General features: G+C 38.8%; 3 protein-coding genes across 4 annotated transcripts; 2 read left to right on the top strand and 1 right to left on the bottom strand.

Annotated features, from left to right (window-relative positions):
- The first annotated feature begins 1,986 nt into the window (after positions 1-1,986).
- Positions 1,987-11,652, top strand: sytl1 (synaptotagmin-like 1). 2 transcript variants are annotated; one of them, XM_015010241.2, is made up of 15 exons: positions 1,991-2,190; positions 3,570-3,695; positions 4,458-4,609; positions 4,705-4,816; positions 4,903-4,957; positions 5,058-5,091; positions 5,174-5,214; positions 6,343-6,462; positions 6,585-6,751; positions 6,912-7,014; positions 7,109-7,270; positions 8,823-8,901; positions 8,996-9,095; positions 9,911-10,116; positions 11,053-11,652. In XM_015010241.2, the coding sequence occupies exons 2-15, from the start codon at positions 3,571-3,573 to the stop codon at positions 11,193-11,195; spliced, it is 1,599 nt and encodes a 532-aa protein (XP_014865727.1). In that variant the 5' UTR covers positions 1,991-2,190; position 3,570; the 3' UTR covers positions 11,196-11,652. The 2 variants fall into 2 exon arrangements, with proteins under 2 accessions (XP_087866334.1, XP_014865727.1); XM_088010208.1 differs by lacking the exon at positions 4,458-4,609 and having other exon boundaries at positions 1,987-2,190; positions 4,661-4,816.
- Positions 11,653-11,797: 145 nt separating this feature from the next.
- clxn (calaxin) lies at positions 11,798-15,067 on the top strand. The gene is given in 6 exon segments (XM_088010209.1): positions 11,798-13,212; positions 13,339-13,497; positions 13,731-13,835; positions 14,483-14,634; positions 14,784-14,927; positions 14,930-15,067. Coding segments are annotated over 6 exon segments (771 nt in total). The 5' UTR covers positions 11,798-13,136; the 3' UTR covers positions 15,065-15,067.
- Positions 15,042-17,197, bottom strand: rbm48 (RNA binding motif protein 48). Its single transcript, XM_015010227.2, has 5 exons — positions 17,031-17,197; positions 16,193-16,383; positions 15,942-16,087; positions 15,296-15,852; positions 15,042-15,221 (listed from the first exon to the last, which is right to left on the bottom strand). Exons 1-5 carry the CDS (start codon positions 17,175-17,177, stop codon positions 15,159-15,161), a joined length of 1,104 nt encoding a protein of 367 aa, XP_014865713.2. The 5' UTR covers positions 17,178-17,197; the 3' UTR covers positions 15,042-15,158.
- Positions 17,198-17,242: the final 45 nt, after the last annotated feature.

Genomic DNA, 17,242 nt, shown 5'->3' with positions numbered 1-17,242 from the left:
GGGAGACGAGTTAAATCCCACCTCCACCCTACCATTTGGCAAAACATCCGCGCGCGCGTGTGTTTGTGAATGCATGTGTGTGTGTGTGTGCGTGTGCGTGTGTCATGTCACCCTGCCAAATATCCGGTTTCAGAATAACTTATTTAAAAGGAGTTCCTTAACATTTCAGCCAAAATTTTTAAACAAACATTATTATTATTATTTTCACAAGTTAAGTGGCACAGAGGGCAAAACTATCTGTGGCAAATAAACAAAAAGAAAAAAAATTGAAACTAAATCTCCATCAGTTCCTGTTTACATACAGACTAGCATTAGCAATGTATCACAGCTGGCTACCACAGGAAAGTAGCAGTGATGGGGTTGTTTATGATCCATTTTGTAGTTTTTGACATCTAGAGAACGTTTAACCAGATAACTATTGTGATGGCATAAATAAGTAATTTTAATACTAGTGTTAGAAAAAAAAACTGCCTCAAAAAATCAGTGAAAAACCACTTATAGTAAATGTATCTCTATTCATGGGTTGAAACATTACACCATCCAAAGGTTTGTAAGGCTGTGAAAGCTGAAGCTGCTGTGTTACACTGTTGAACAGGAAGAACATTATGCAAAACTTTATTAAGCAAAAGATAATATCTGTAGTTGCATCCAGCTTCATCTTCCTGTTTTCTATTTGTGACCTGTGCTGTTGTTGATTAGACCGTAAACGTATTAGAAGCATATCGGAACAGGATCAGAAGGGCAGCATAATAACAACCATACCCAAAATACACTTACTGGCAAAAACAATGTACACAAAGTCAAGTACAAGTGAAAAATAGTCAGACTTGGAGTACCCCTGAAATTTATCCAACTACCTTGAATAACCACTTTACGCATGTTCACGATGAAACCCATCAAATTCCTTTAATTGGTGGCAAGTACTTTGATTATGCATAGAGATCACATGCCTACTAGTGTGTTTACTTCAAAGGGCACTCCAGGGATGTATTGCGCAAGACTCCTGTGGTTTTTAGCACCTAGATGTTGGCAAATCCTGAATCATATTTGCTTCGGGATAGGAAACATTATCCCTTATGAAAGAGGCCACAATCCGTCAGGGAATGTTGTTTCCATGAAATCGTGTACATGGTCTGAAACAATGCTTTTGTGGGTCATATGTGTCACACCCAGATGGAGTAAGCGTGGCCATTTCTCCAGCCTCTAACACGTTAAAACATTTACTGGGAGTTGAGGAGCAGGCAACATTATGCAGAGTCTTACTCTCTTCATCTGTCCGTGATCTATGTAATAATATTCTTTCACATAGGTTGGCCAATCCAAAAATGTCTTACTTGTGACTACATGTGAATAATTAAAAATATATTGGGATGAAAGATCTTCATTAACAGTATTCTCCACTATCATCGGTACTTTTGTAATGAGTTAACTGTCTCATTTCCTTCTTCATTTTTAATGACTAATTTTGGGCTTTGAGAAGCTTGATGTGCTGCTATACATCGTCTATAAGTACCTCTAAGTGGTCATATTTAAACATTTAATTGGGGAGTAGGTCAGGATGCTGTAAGTCAGATAAACTTTAAGCGTTTATCTTGCTGAGGTGAAGTAATTTTCATTAGTGCAAACAGAGTGTCTGCATTGTTTAGCATGTACCTGGATCTTTCAGGTACAGATTTTTATTTTTATTTTTGGAAGTTGGTATTTGAGGATTCTTGGTTGGAAATGCAACAAGAATATAACCTAAAGCTGCAGTTTCAGATTTAAAAAAAACTGGAGGTCCCCAAACAACTCTGAACTCAACGTAAGGACAGAGAGCATCCCAATGCATATTGAACATAGGGAAAGTTGGAGGCATTAGATTTTGTTAGCAGATTAAAATGTCTTTAGTACTGTAAACCCCGATTTGTAAACATGTTCCTTTGTTGTTCAAATTTATAAAGCACTCACTCACTCACTCACTCACTCACTCACGCACACACACACACACTGTGTCCCTGCTTGTGTGCGTGGCCCTGTTTCGTGTTTGTTCTCACGCTGAGCTCCAAGCAGAGGGCTGCCCCTGTGCGGATTGATCCCGAGGGCGTGTTCACTGCGTTTGTTCAGCACACAAACAGACAGACGCAGAGCGCACTCTGGAAAACTTTTCCCCGCACTTCTCCCAAATGGAACAGGTGGAAGCTGTCAGATAAGGTAAAACATATTTCCACCGTATTTTATGCGTATGAATGTGCTTATTTATTTTTTTTATTTTTATTTTTTAAATAAGTTGGTGAGGAAAGAAATTAACTGTGAGAACGAGGCGACAGGTGTCTCCACTCACGTCGTTTTTATGAGGATGAAAATCCTGCTGGAGCTATCTTTTGTTTTTTTGGGGGGTTTTTTATTAATGAAACAGTAAAGATGGCAATACGCTTAATAATGTATTGCTTATATACCGTTTAAAAACATTTAAGCAATTTCAAGGGAGATACTAGACGAGAATAATCAAAAGAGCACAGGCTGTTGAGCATAATGGAAATAGTGGGTGTTTGCGGAAACTTTATTTTTGTTTCCTATTTGTTTTCCAGACAAACAGTTTGCGCTTGCGCAAATTAAACACAGGTAACACACCCACGCACATTTAAGATTAAACGTTTTGCACAAGATAAGTTGCTAAACGTTTCAGCATAAGTTAATTCGAGGGCAAAACTACATGAGCTCTGCTGATGCAATGTCTTCTAAATTTATGTTGTAAAGTGTTTCTGACCAGTAGATAAAATATACTGTAAAGTGTGATGGGGAGGGGATGAAAGCCATTGCAGGTTGGAGACACAGCATGTCCACTCGCCCACTGATAAATCACATGAAGGGGAAACGACTTCAAAGACTTGTATTTTGATGTGGCATGAGGGTTTGAGTTGCAAGTTTTTTCAGTAAATATGAAGTGGTTAGATATGTTATTTCACTCAGTTTCAATATTGTTGTTGAATGCTATTCATGGTCTTTTGCATAAATGAGGATAATCCAGCTTTTGTGAGCTGCCACAGAGAGAAACCTGGGTTAGTATTGGCGACAATTTCCTCCCGGATCACTTTCCTTTACAAATGGCAGTCTGGTTTTTAACAGAGCATTGTTCGGTAGCACCAGGATGAAGATCCTTGTGTGTTTATTCAACTGCCAACTGTATGCAGCTCCTATTTCCAGTGAAAGAGATGCGCAGGCATTTTTGTCAGACTATATAAAGCACATATATGTTTGTAAAAATATTGGTGTAGATCATTTTTGAGGTTTTTCATGTCACCCTGGATGTGCGATGGGAGCATAAGATGGTGATTAATCTGTACAACCGGTTGTTGTTCTCCTCCTCCTATTAAAGGCTATTAAAGAGAACAACACACCACCTTGATGTGGGACGACCCCTCTGTGTTAACCCAGAGTTTACAGAACGGTCATCTGAACTTGGGCATCTTTCGCTTGGACACAAATCTGTTTGATTTCTTGAACAAGCCCTATGAAGCCCAAACAGGACACGATGCCATTCCTAACAGGTAGCGCTTATTTGCTTAAAGATAACATCATCTCTTTCCCAGGATGGCTGGGCAGCGGGTTGACTCAACTCTCGACCTGAGCCACCTGACGGAGGAGGAGCAGTCCTCCATCCTGCAGGTCCTACAGCGAGACTTGGAGTTGCGTCATCTCGATGAAGGTCGAGTAAGGTCAGTCGGAGGTGATTATTTTCCAAGGGGTCACATTTGGTGCATTAACTGAAAGCAAATCTGCAAGTTTATAAGGATTGTTCTCCGAAGGATTAATGGCTCTGGTAGTGGAAGGGGGAACTGTTTCTCCATAATCTCCAAGTGTTGGACAAAGCTCTTGTTATTAATAAAGGTCACAAACCCTTTAGACTGTTTGTTCAATGTTTTTGGGTGTAGACATGAACACACATGTCTAAAACGTAAAGATTATTTAGTTGTGGATTAAATATATATATTATATTCATATTTTTAAACTTTGTAAATTTTAAATCTCAAAATGTATTGCATAAAATCTTTTTTTTCTTCAAAATCAAATATTAATTGTGCTTGTTTTCAACAGCCTAGGTCAAATATGTAATTGGGAAGTTTATTTTTAGTCCTAATATTTCATTTTTCTATTAATGAATGAAATGAAATGAAATATTTGAATCCCCTCTGCTATTATCCCATTCCCACGTAAAATATCAACATTTTCTACAGACAGATGTGATATTTTACCGACGGACCTTTTTTTTTTTTTTTTTTTTCTTTTGCTTAACTTTAACGCTTTATCTTGGAAAAAAAAATTAACTGTTAACTGAGGTCAAAGTGTCAACAGTAACATTTCTCCTTAGCTGTCACTGACTTGCGTGCAAGCGTTAACAGTGAACAGGTTAACGTAGCCTGATATCAGTTCCGCAGGTTTCAGTTTCATCAGTTTCTGGATCTCTGTCGATGGTGCAGGAATCTGGAGCAGACAGAAAAAAATCTGTCTCGTCTGCGCCTCCTTTCTGGAGAATGGTTCAGTGAGGAGTACAGTAAACGCCATTGCAGATGGACTTCGGGCTCTGACCTCATTCGGGCCTCCATACGCCACAGAAAGACAAAGAGCAGAGGTGAGTTCTCGCCACCTAAGTGAGAGGGGCTGTTCTTTTGTGCCGCTGCAGGGCTATTTATCTCGGTGAATGTTCTCTGGTTGTGATGGCAACAGATGTGAACTTGAATAAGCTGTTCATCGGAGAGAAGCAGGAAACGTTGGTGAACGGCGTCCTTCCTGAGGCAGGAGGAAGACAGCAGGACAAAACAGAAGAGGGAAGTGGAAGGTCAGTCAGAGTGACCCTCCAAATTAAAAGCTCTGCTCACAGTAAATATTATCGGAACAATTTCTGATTTCTAACTTCGCTTTCAGAAGTGAGGAAAATCTGAAACCCGACTTACTGAGACCTGATACACCAGCAGAGCATGTGTGTGTTTGGATTTTTTTTTTTAAATCCTCTACTATAAATTATTCATGAGCTACCCATTTTAATATTAAATTAAATGCCAAATTTCTTCCAATTACAGGTTTTGAATCATGCGAACAGTTCTCCATGCAAAGGTATGATAAGAAATGTCAAAAATCCTTTGTTCATCACTGGATGCTTCTGAGTAACAATGTTCACACATTGCTTTGCTCACAGAGTGCGAAACAAGAAGTAATGGCCACTCAGAAGAACCTGAGGTGATCACACTGCCCGCCTACACTCACACAGTACTATGACTAAGCGCTTCGGTAAACAGTGTCCAGCTAGCCCGTTTTCTAACTCCCATCCACTGACACTGAGTCAACATTTGACATTGCGTGAAACACTAAGTCAGACATGTTCCCTTCCAAAACTTTTCAATTGTTTGGAGGATGATATTTGTACAGTGACAATATAAAGTGTTTGGGCTTCAGTATATTCTCCGGAAAAGGTTTCAGCAAAACAGTCGTACCACGAGTAGTTTTTATATGTGTAAACATTTCTGCTCCGCCTAAGTTTACCTATACACACAAAAAACCACAAAAACTCATAAAAATTTTATTTGGCTACATTAATTTAGTGAGTGAGAATGAAAATGTGTAATACTGAAATTATTGCAGCTACAAAAAAATTCAATCTTTGCCTCATTTGACAAAAAGGACATAGTTTCACATATCATTGCCGAAGCAATAAACAAATTCCACATATTTATGTTCGCAATGGCACTTATTTACTCCCAACCAACCAGTTTGCATGTAAAATGTTTGTTTTAGGGACTTCATGATCCCTAATGATCAATGCTGCTGCTTGACTTACCATCCTTCATGTTTTTTTTTTGAAGGGAAGATAAATATGGACCCTCATCCAGTCTAGTTTGTCACAGTTCCTGTTGTTTCAAAGTTATATATATATATATATAACTGTGCAAATTTGCTCATATCCTTTCCCTGACTTATCAGCAGACCAAGAGAACACACACTAGGTCTACTGTGACGGCATATACTCTGTTTTTCCATTGTTGAAGAGAGGGTAAAAAGAAATTCAGGAATTAACTCATGGATCAAATTGTAAAAAGTAAATTATGATGCTTTTTTTTTTTTTAAATCCCCATTAAATGTGGAGGGTGCCATTAAAGTCCCACAATTCAACTCTTTTCAAGTCAGGGTATGAATTTCTTTGTAATTAATGTTTAAACTCAATTTCAGGCACCATGTTCAGAAAGTCATGGCATCATCTGAACAGTTTGACTGAAATTGTGTACCCGTTCATGGAATCACATGTGCATCTTGAAGAAATATGTCACCTTTGCACAAGAACTAAACCCTCCTGTGAATGTTTCCATTTAGGAAGACTTCATTGCGGGTCTCAACGGGGACTCAGACTCTCCTAACGGCAGCCTGACAGAGCCAGATCCAGCTTTTGTGAAAACCAGCAGCTCCAACGGTAGCCTTCAATCAAGCTACACGGTACACACACGCACGCACACTCACTGAACACACACATTTGATCAGCTGACGATCAAGGGGACGCAAAGATGACTCAGCTCAGGACAGTGACGCAGGAGCTGGTCTCTGTGTGTTTGTTGCAGCTCGGTGGAAGCATGATGAGTCTGTTCAGCTCGGGGGATTTCGGAGCAGTGGAGGTGAGGGGCCGTATCCAGTACTCACTGATTTACGACAATCACAGGGAGGAGCTCCAGGTGAAAGTGTATCGCTGTGAGGACATTGCTTCAGCACGCAAGAACCGCTCCGACCCGTAAGCAATTGTGTTTTCATGTGACTGGCTTCAGAGCGGTAGTGTCAAGCTCCGAATCAATAAGCAAGTGTGTGTGTGTGTGTGTGTGTGTGCGTGTGTGTGTGCGTGTGCGTGTGCGTGTGCGCGCGCGCGTGTATGTGTGTGTGTGTGTACTTCACAGATATGTAAAGAGCTATCTTTTGCCAGACAAGTCTCATCACAGCAAGAAGAAAACGTCGGTCAAGAAGAAAACATTAAACCCGGTCTATGATCAGACACTCAGAGTGAGATGCTCTCTCAAGCGCACATTGCATTAAGCGGGCAACTGTAATCAGTGTCCTTCAAAACCGTTCACGGATTTCTTCTGTGTTGTTTCAGTATAAAGTCCGTATCGGGGAGCTGCGCAGTCGGACGTTGAACCTCTCTGTGTGGCACGCTGAACCTCTGGGAAGAAATGTGTTTCTCGGGGAGGTGGAGGTGGCCCTGGGGCTCTGGGACTGGACCTGCACTGAACCCCTGTGGCAAGATCTGCAGCCCAGGGTAGGCGATGCCTCATCCCGAAAGAGTTTCAGGCAAATTAAATTCTCCTGCAATATTGTGGGCAATAAAAATAGTAGGCATTTTATTTAAAGGTTACCATTTGGACCCTGAAAAACACCAAGCAGCAGCGAAAATACCGATCGACAATACGAAGGAAACCGTTGTTAAAAGGGCCAAAGACTATAGAGTCATCACAACGTGACATATAAATGTCAACAGTAAAAAAACATCTAAAACGTAAATGACTTTAAAAGATGTTTTAAGAACAGCTTTGGCTGTAGGGAGAGAATCAAAGTTGAAAATGTGATGAGAGAGATTTTAAGATGCTTGGCCGCTTGACTGGGAGCGCCGCAGTCAGTAACAGCCAGGCCTGCAGGGGGTACAACGAGGGAAATGGAGGATGTGGATCTTAGACTGTGGAAAAAAATGATAATGTGCAGAAAATCAGAGTGATGTGGGTGTAAAAGATCAGAGAGAGAGTAGGAAGTAAAAAAAAAAACAAAACAAAAAGAAGAACTAAACACATTTTGGTATTTTACAGGGAGCTAATGAAAGACCAGAGTAATTTGCTCGACAAATGAGTAATGACCCAGGCAGCTGTTTAACGTCAGTTAAAGCCTGTGCAAAAGTTAATGTGATAAATTAGACAGAGAAGATTCACCAAAAGCATTTCAACATGTAGCCAGAAAATGTACGATAACGGTAGTACAGCTAAAAGGAGGACAAAGGAGAGGCGGCTTTTGTGTTGAAGCACTCGACACAGGATTGATCAAAGCTTAAAAAGGAACTTTATCAGATATTAAGGCCAGTTTATTAAAAATAATAATTTGACATAAGTAAAATAATAATAATAATAATAATTAAAAAAAACATATATATATATATATATATATATATATATATATATATATATATATATATATATATTTTGTTTAGCATTAAGCAAAGAGAAATAAATATTTTTGGTAATCTGAACTGACCCAGAATGAGAAATGCTTGTCTGATTTCTTGTCAGAGAGTGAGGGAAAAGGTTCATTTTTATAGCGTACATATGGTTTTGGTCTCAACAAGAATGATCGTGTCTTCCCTATGAATCTCCAAAAGAGGCAGAAGAACACCACTGGTGACTGGTGAACATTTTTTTTTCTAAAACATTTTAACTGCACACGAGCTGCGAGGTACAACATGAGGAGTGTAATAATACCAACTTATTCTAATCATTAAGAAAACATGATGAGAGACTGTTTCAAAAGTGGAACTGAAATTGTGTTTGGTCATGAAATGAATGGTGGTAGAAGCATTGCCGCCTGCATCTGCATTTCTTCGGCATCTGACGGAATGTGAAACAGACAGCTGCTCTGTCGGAGATAAAAGGGGAGGAGTGTGTCTTCTTGTGTCTGGGAGAGCTGAAGGAAGAGGAAGGCATGCTGTGAATTTTAAATAAGGTTTTACATAACCTTGGTCTGTCCCAGCCTTCACAAGTCTGCGCCTTCATCCATTACTTTGCTCTTATCCTTTTGATGTTTTTTATTTTTATTTTTTTTACATACAGGTTCACCTGAGTCCAGAGTCTATTAGCACCAGAGGAAACCTCATGTTGTCTATTAAATTTGCTCCTGAGGGATCTGAGGGTGAGAGGAATAAACCTGACCTGCATCCACGCCACAGATGCGCGAGTACTGTAACGTTCTCTGTGGACATAAAAGTTTGGATGTTTGCGTTCAGGTGGCGGTCTGCCTTTGACAGGAGAGGTTCACATCTGGCTCAGGGAAGCTCAAGGTCTCCTGACTAAGAAAGGAGGCGCTATTGACTCCTTTGTGAAAAGGTACGCCTGCTCTTCAGTATGTTTGTCAGCACATTCTTTTTCATTTATTTTAATCAGTAGTACACACAATACAGCACAGACCACTGGCAACTCTGTTATAGAGTATCAACTTTATACTATTTTCTCACAAATTGAAAATCTGAAAATATAAAATAAATAAAAAAATCCGATAACACTTTATTTGAAGGGGTGTGCATAAGACTGGCATGACACTGTCATAAACATAACATCTGTTATAAACATAAAGAAGTCTTTATGAATGTTTATGACAGTTGTCATGAAGTGTCATTCAGTAAATAATGACACTTTTAATGCAAAGTTGCTCTAAAAGTTGCATTAAAAGTCCATTAAAAGTGCAAACTTTGCATGATTTTGTAAATTATGATAATTTAATGCAAAGTTAGCATTTTTAATGGACTTTTAATGCAAGTTTTAGAGCAACTTTGCATTAAAAGTGTCATTATTTACCAAATGACACTTCATGACAACTGTCATAAACATTCATAAAGACTTGTTCATATTCATGACAGGTGTTATGTCATGTTTATGACAGTGTCATGTCAGTCTTATGCAAACCCCCTCAAATAAAGTGTTACCAAAAATCCTTATGTATGAAGTGATTGTGCTATCAAAATATGTCGCATTTTAAATTCTGCACGAACGTTTAAATGCATATTAAAGCCATAAAGAATTATGTAATGCTTTTCCTACACAACCATTTTTATTGCCTATACTTTGTAATCCCACTGTAGTCGCTTGAAATATATATACTAAAATCAAGTCTCAATCGTCTCTCCCTTCCCTTCCAAACCAAGCTACATCCTTCCAGATGTCAGTCGACAGAGCGGTCAGAAGACGCGGGTGGTGAAGCACTCCGTCAGTCCGACGTACAACCACACCATGGTCTACGACGGCTTTCAAAGCAGCGACCTGAGGGAGGCCTGTGCCGAGCTCACCGTCTGGCACAGAGACGGACTGAAGACGGACAGTCTGGGAGGGGTTCGTCTGAGCTGTGGGACCGGTGAGAATCTTTATGCTTTTATTAGTTTAGCTGTTTGCTTTAGATTAAACCAAACAGCTGCTTCTGGCAACGTTCAAGTGAATAAACCTCACACAGGTTCTGGTATTCACAAAGGGAACAAAAAACAACAACAAGCCCCCCCACCCCCACGTTCATTTTACAGTTGTGATATTGTAGCTAGATTATGTATTGCTAAAAGGTAAACAGGTTTAAAAAAAACGCTCATAGAAAGACCTACGCTTAGCATCTGGGAATATTTTTGAAATTTTTCTCCCTCATCTTTTGTCCATGCAAAATAATCTTAATGATATAATGCAGTTACCAGGGCAGCAGGTTTTCTTTCACCTGTAAATATGACATATTAAATAATAAACTGGTTAGTGTTAACACCAGTAAAGCTGATTGGTGTTATTCGGGCCTTCCATACTTTACATTGGCGAAGTATTTTAAGAATTTCAAATGTTTCAGAAGGTCCTGTGACCCAAGCAACGTTGTCTCAAAAATATCTCTAAATGCAACATGTTGGCTTGTTTTATATCCTGTAGAACCCCAGGTTAAAGAAGCAGTATCATCTTGGAAAAGGGTTTGAAAAAGTTTTTGCTTCCTTAACGATTTTTTTCATGTTTTTTTTTTTTTGTTATACTTACTGTACTTGCTTCAGATCATTTGCATTTTTGTTTTAGATTTTAAAATCAGACAAAGATAGCTGAATATAAAATGACCTTTATGTTAAAAAAATATTTTAAAAAATTGTTGAGCTGATGAGATATGACAGGAAACAGAAAAACTCATACAGATAGTGAAATAGTGTTGACTGAAGGCAAAAATATGCATACACAGTATGTTTTTTTTTTTTTTTTTGTGGTCACATATCCTGGCTGCATGCTTGTGACGACATCCACAGCAACACTTCTTTCTGTCATTTCCTAACGCCAGGTCAGAGCTACGGCGAAGTCGTTAGCTGGATGGACTCCACGGAAGACGAAGTCACCGTGTGGACCTCCATGATCGAAAACCCGAACCGCTGGATCGACACGACGCTGCCGATCAGAACTAACCTGACTCAGCGGCCTGTGTGACCGTAGCGTCTGGCACTCCAACACTCATTCATGTTCCATCTGTTGGACTGATGGGAGAAACCCCTTGTTATTGGCACCATGTAACCTCTCTGTTATGATGTACACTGACGCTCACACGGAAAATGAAGTCGGTAGTTGTGCAATATTCTTAAAGTATAGGAATAAGTCATGTGTCTGCAGATGTCTGCGTTTTAAAATTAACTTTGCTCACTCAGTATTTAATCTGGTAAAAAAAAAAGCATTTATTATCAATTGCAGTTTAATCATTTAATATTTAATGTAATCTATAAATTAATGATTGTTCTCGTTGACACTTATGGCTGGAAGCATAAAAATATGGTTTTTACTGGACAACAGCAGATACCCAATGTTAATCCTCTTTTTCCTGTTTGTATTAGGGCTGTTACATTCTTTTCAATCATCTTTGACTCTGTTAGTAAAAATAAGTTTGATATTATTTCATTAGTGGCTCATTTGTAAACACATTTGAATGATTCTTGTCGCCATCTTGTGTTTGAACCTCATAACTACACACTTTGTAACGACATTATTTAAATGACTACGTGGTTAGTAGCCTGAACAGAAGATAAGGTCATGTAATGTTACACTTTTACAAAAGAAGGTGTTTAAACGTCAACCCTAATTTCTCTATTCTTTTCTTATCAAAGACACGGTTGATGACAGAATCGCAGTCTGAACCTATGCAGGTTTCGTCCAGCAGGTGGCAGTGACAGGATTTTTGCTCTCATCTGGGATGATATCAGAATAAAAAAAAAATTAACTTTGAAATGACTACTCTGTAAAAGTGGATGGGTTTTTAACTGGGTGCAATGAATCTCATGTCAGGCTTTAAAACAGAACCCTGTCTCACATTTACAGAGCTTGGTTTTGTAACAAAATATGCCGGCATCTTTAGTTACAAAATCAGTTTAGTTTTAATCCCATTTTGCTACATTAAAATATGGTGATCCACCAGAAAAGCATATTTAGAGAAAAATATTGGTATTAGTTTATTTGAACTAGTTTACCCTCATCTTTAATATTAAAGCCATTAAACGCAACCTGATCTTTTTGCATGTAGTATGTGTTACCTTTTTTCATAAAAGAATAAGCTTAGTGAATGTTGCAATGGATATAGTAATGCTGCTTGTGTTTGTGTAAAATAAGATGGTGACAAGTGATGACACACTGGCTTTTTCACTGAGTTTTTTCTATTCAGCATCAAATATTTAACTATTACATGATGTGATTTGCCAGAAATTGTCATTGGATAGTTGGTAAGCTTATGGCTATCGTTGGTTAAATAATAAAATAAAGAAGAACATAATTGCGTTTAATATGTTTTAAAGTTTGTAAACAAAATGTGTGGCGAAACCTTTTTTTTTTTTAAATGTGTTTTGACTGGTCATAGTGTCTCACTTCTCACCATTTTCCATCAACCAAAAACCTTCAGATAGAGTCAAAGTGCAAATCTCAATCCAATCCAAGAGAACCTGTGGCAAAAGCTAAACATGTATCCTCAGTATGCTGCCAGAGAACAGAGCTTGAGCGAGTTTGCAAAGGAGAGACAGAAATTGAAGATGTGAAAAGTAGCTGCAGACATACCCTAAAAAAAAGCTACTATTACAGAAAAAATTTATTCTACAAAGCATGGATCTGGGGGTATTTATTTGGGTGTGCGCCACGTAAGCTGTGTCGTGTTTTTTTTTTTTTTTTAATTGTAAGAACAACAAAAAAATTATTTTCACTACAAATCACAACTATACCGTAAGCACACCACACTACTATGCTAAAGACTTTTAAATTGCAGTCTGTTTCCGAAACGCGAGCTACCGTTCCTCGCTGTTGCCATGGATACGCACAGTCAACAACCCTTCTTCCTCCCTAAACCAATACAGTTCTCGCTAAGCGGCGTCAAACCAACCAAGAAGCTGTTCAAAAATGATGGAAATGACGGCTAAGAGCAAAAAGGTGCTACATGCCCAGGTTGAAGCTCTCTCGAGAAAAGTCGAACATTGTGAGTTTTCACCTGCCTGTTTTCTTCTTTTGTCTGCTCAGATTTGGCTAACATTTCCCTAACAATCACAAAGTTACAACTGTCAAAACGTCACAGTATATGAAATTTTTGTTTGTTTGTTTTTAGTCAATAAAACAGAGCTCGAGAGTCTGATCCTGATGTTTAACAGCCTTATGGCGGAGCAGTTCAGCCGAGGGCGACCAGCAAATGGCCTGAAAAGAGGGAAGTTTCGAGGCTTACTGCAGGGCACTTTTGAGATGACCAATGCCGTAATGATGGACGGAGGTACTGATGCTTTTGGCAGGATTCACTATAAGTGGAGTGTGTTTGTGTAAAATACTATAACTATGCTATATGCTGACGTCACTATAATTGGAGACGTGCTGACGTCCCCCTTTCCCCCCACCTTTTTGCTTCTGATAGAAACTAACGTTTTAAAAGACTTAAGAATCCCGTGAATTTTTTTTTTTTTTTACATCTCAGGTTTGCAGCTTTGTAACACTTTTTCTGTTCGGAAGTTTTCAGAAGTTTTGACAAAGATGGCCACGGTGTCATTATTCTGGAGGAATGGATCAGAGGACTTGCTGTTTTTCTTCGTGGGACTCTTGATGAAAAAATAAGGCGCAAGTTCTCAGCTCTGTGTTCTTAAGCTCATCTTTCATGCACTTTATGGAAGTCCACAAATGCCACTAGTCAACAAACAAAATCAGTTTTTAAATCCTTATTTACCGATATCGCCATTAATCTGACTTGGAAGCATTTTTTTTAAATGAATAGTAAACTTAATTTGATACCTCAATGGTTTTACACTAATTTAGCGTAAGTAGGCATTTCAAGAATTTTATCCTTCAGAAAGCAGAAAAAGTCTGACAAATCAAATATTTTTTTCCATGGATTTTTCATTTTTCCAAACTAAACCATACGTGGAAAAATAATAGGAGCAAATTCTATATGTCTTTAGGTTTGAAGACTACTAAAGAACCCTGAACTTTAGGATCAGATTTTAAATTATTCATGGTACAATGGAACACATGATCCATTGTCATGTTTGAATATGGAAGTCATATTCAAACATGACTTCCAGTTTGAATATGACATTATTACAATATGTATTTATGCCTACATTAGACATGTAAATAATTAGGACTAAAATCTAGAAGTATTTAGAATTAAAATTAAATTCTGACTTTTTCTAAAAACTGTGGCACTTTTGGTTCTCCACATTTTTCCAGATGTTAACCTTTTCTTTTTTTTCCTTTGCATTAATCAGACACCTTTCGAGTGTATGACTTAAATAATGACAAGTTTATCTCCAAAGACGAGATTTTTCACATGCTGAAGCACAGCTTCATCAAATGGCCTAGTGAGGAGGATCCAGACGAAGGAATTAAAGATGTGGTTGAGATCACAATGAAGAAGATGGTGAGGAGATCACTGTTCAAATATAATGGTTTGTTGGGAACTCTAATCTTTTTCATCGAGGCTAGAGATGAGGTTTTGGTCTGATCATCTCATAAAAAAAAATGTTGATTTGTAGTTGATTTACCGGTTGCGTCTTTCCACCCTTTTAGGACCTGGATCATGACGGCATGCTGTCTTTTGATGACTTTCAAAAATCAGTACTAGATGAGAACCTTTTCCTTCAGGCATTTGGACCCTGCCTCCCTGATAACACGGTAATCTGACAAATTACAAGACGAATAAAGTTTACATTTCTGTCATTGTTCTTAATCCCATAAACTGTTTCTTTTTTTCTTCTTTCAGATCATTGCGAAGTTTGAGCAGCTTGCGTTTAAGGAACCAGAGCAATGAAACAATTCATATCAATGTAAACTTTCAGCTGTGTCTTTAATAAAAATCGTAGTATCTGCTTGCAACACATAAATAAATGCAATCTGAAAAGAGAGACATCCAACTTCCAAAGCAGTGGTGGACATCGGTCCGGTTTATATCCGGCGACGTGGTTTTGCTTTTTTCTTAGCTGTTTTGAGGTCTGGAACTGATCCCACCTAAGAATTAGACAGACATACAATGTGCCACAATATTTGTTATGTAAAAATAAAAATAATCACTGAATAATTACCTGCTTCATTGTGCTCCTGATTAGGCCGACGGTCGTGTTTAAAGACTCATCTTCCATGTCCAGTTTTGCCGCTTCCGGTAGTTTAGGTCCAATCAGCGGCTCGTTTTCTCCAGAAACGTTTGCAGCAGGCTCTCCAGACTCTTCTACTTTGCGCTTTCTGCTCTCCAAGTTAGTGATCCTTGGAATAAATTTGACTCCAGAACCAGGATTTGGACCCAGTCTGCTCTCCGTGCCTTGCTCCCTGTTAGAGGATGTTGGGTTGGAGCTCAAACTGTCCACTTGCTGCTGTTCTACGTTACAGAAGGGATTATGCAAAGTCCCCATTTTATCCTCTGTTGGTACAAGTCTGCGGTGACTTTTTTGTCTGAATGAACAATGTTCTTGAGGTGGTAATGGCAGCGGAGGAAACTCTGAATAGTGGCTCAGGCTTAAAGCCTCTCCTGTATCTTCATTTCTAGATGTTATACCACGACTGGTGGAAATTTTGTCTGATGAGGTTGGTGCTTCTGATAATACCGAACTTTCTTGTGTTGCTTCTGTCTTTTCTCTTTGTTTTGCTTTGGAATAAGAAAGAAAAAAAAAAAAGTCAAACATTAAAATATTTTAAATCATATCTTTAAATCTACAGATTAAAATGTCATCATACCTCTACTCCGAGCTGCTCTCGCAATATAACTTCTTCTGTCTTGCAACTTCAGCCTGGTGTCCTCCACCGTCTCGTACTCTGGGACATAGCACACATGCAGCACACCACCGTAGAAACTCTTCTCATCCATGTTGCGTTTTGCTGCCCTGAAACCAGACAATTTAAACAAAATAAATAAATAAATCATTCAGAGGGTGTACTTTACTTTATTACTGAAGACCTATGACCAAAGTAATTCATACACAGCGTACCTAGCGCTTGTTAGTTTCTGAAACTTGACGAGGTAGACCTCAGTGAATTCCTCGGCTGGATACTCGTCCAGGGGTCGGTACTCCTCCACGCTGCCATACAGCGCACACAGCTGGATCAGCTCCGTCATTACGCCGATGGCTGGAACCCCTTGAACCATCAGGTAACGGGACTCTAGATTTATGGTGTACACCTGATGAAAGAAAACAAATGTGCTCAGATTGGTAGTTCGAAGGGTCTTTTAAAAGAATAAGTCATAGTTTAACAAATATTACTGCCGTTAAGGTGAGTCCATCTGCGGCATTTGTTTAGGGAAAAACATTTTGAGACTTTTTGTGTGGCGTCGTTGGAGCAATTGCTGCCAACTCCTTTGCTGTACATTTCCTGTACTCTCTTTGTTCCAGTTTTCTGTAGAACACATTGCCTACTGATTCTGGATTTGGCTGTGACCCTCTTTCCTGGAAAACCCAATTGACAGAGGTATTTCTGCCGTTAACTTTGTGTATTCTCTTTGTTTATATTTCACAAAAATATTCTAACTGGATATAGCATTGATCAATTTGTCTTGCAATGTACCACCGAATGTCATTTGTTGCAAACTGGCACGATATGAAAAAACAACAACAACAACAAAAAGAAAAACACTAAATGCAAGTGAATTGTTTGCACAATTTGAACACGACACTAAGCTCGGGCAGATTCATAATAAAACCCAAATGTACCAAGCTAAAACTGAGGAAATATGTCATTTGTATGATGTTTGTGGTTAAGCAAAGTCTCGCTTAGCTTTTCATGTGTTCCATAAATTAGGGTACACTTTCATTTGCAAACTAAATTTACCTTAACTGCTTTGGCCTTTCTCCCTTCTCGATATTTTGGTCGAGAAAAGCACACTCTTTGCTGTTCGTGATGTTTGTAGACTTCTGGGACTCTCCAACAATCCGATCTATTGTTGACAGGGGCCGCCATATTTGTGAGAAAATGCATTTCCGGTTGACGCCCTTCAAACTAAATGCCAGCAGTCGTTATGAACGTTACTGCTTCGATTGAAG

This window comes from Poecilia mexicana, unplaced genomic scaffold (assembly GCF_051168715.1).
Source record: "Poecilia mexicana isolate PSO_F unplaced genomic scaffold, ASM5116871v1 scaffold_11, whole genome shotgun sequence".
Classification (NCBI taxonomy): Eukaryota; Metazoa; Chordata; class Actinopteri; order Cyprinodontiformes; family Poeciliidae; genus Poecilia; species Poecilia mexicana.
This window is presented reverse-complemented; position numbering and strand designations above follow the sequence as displayed.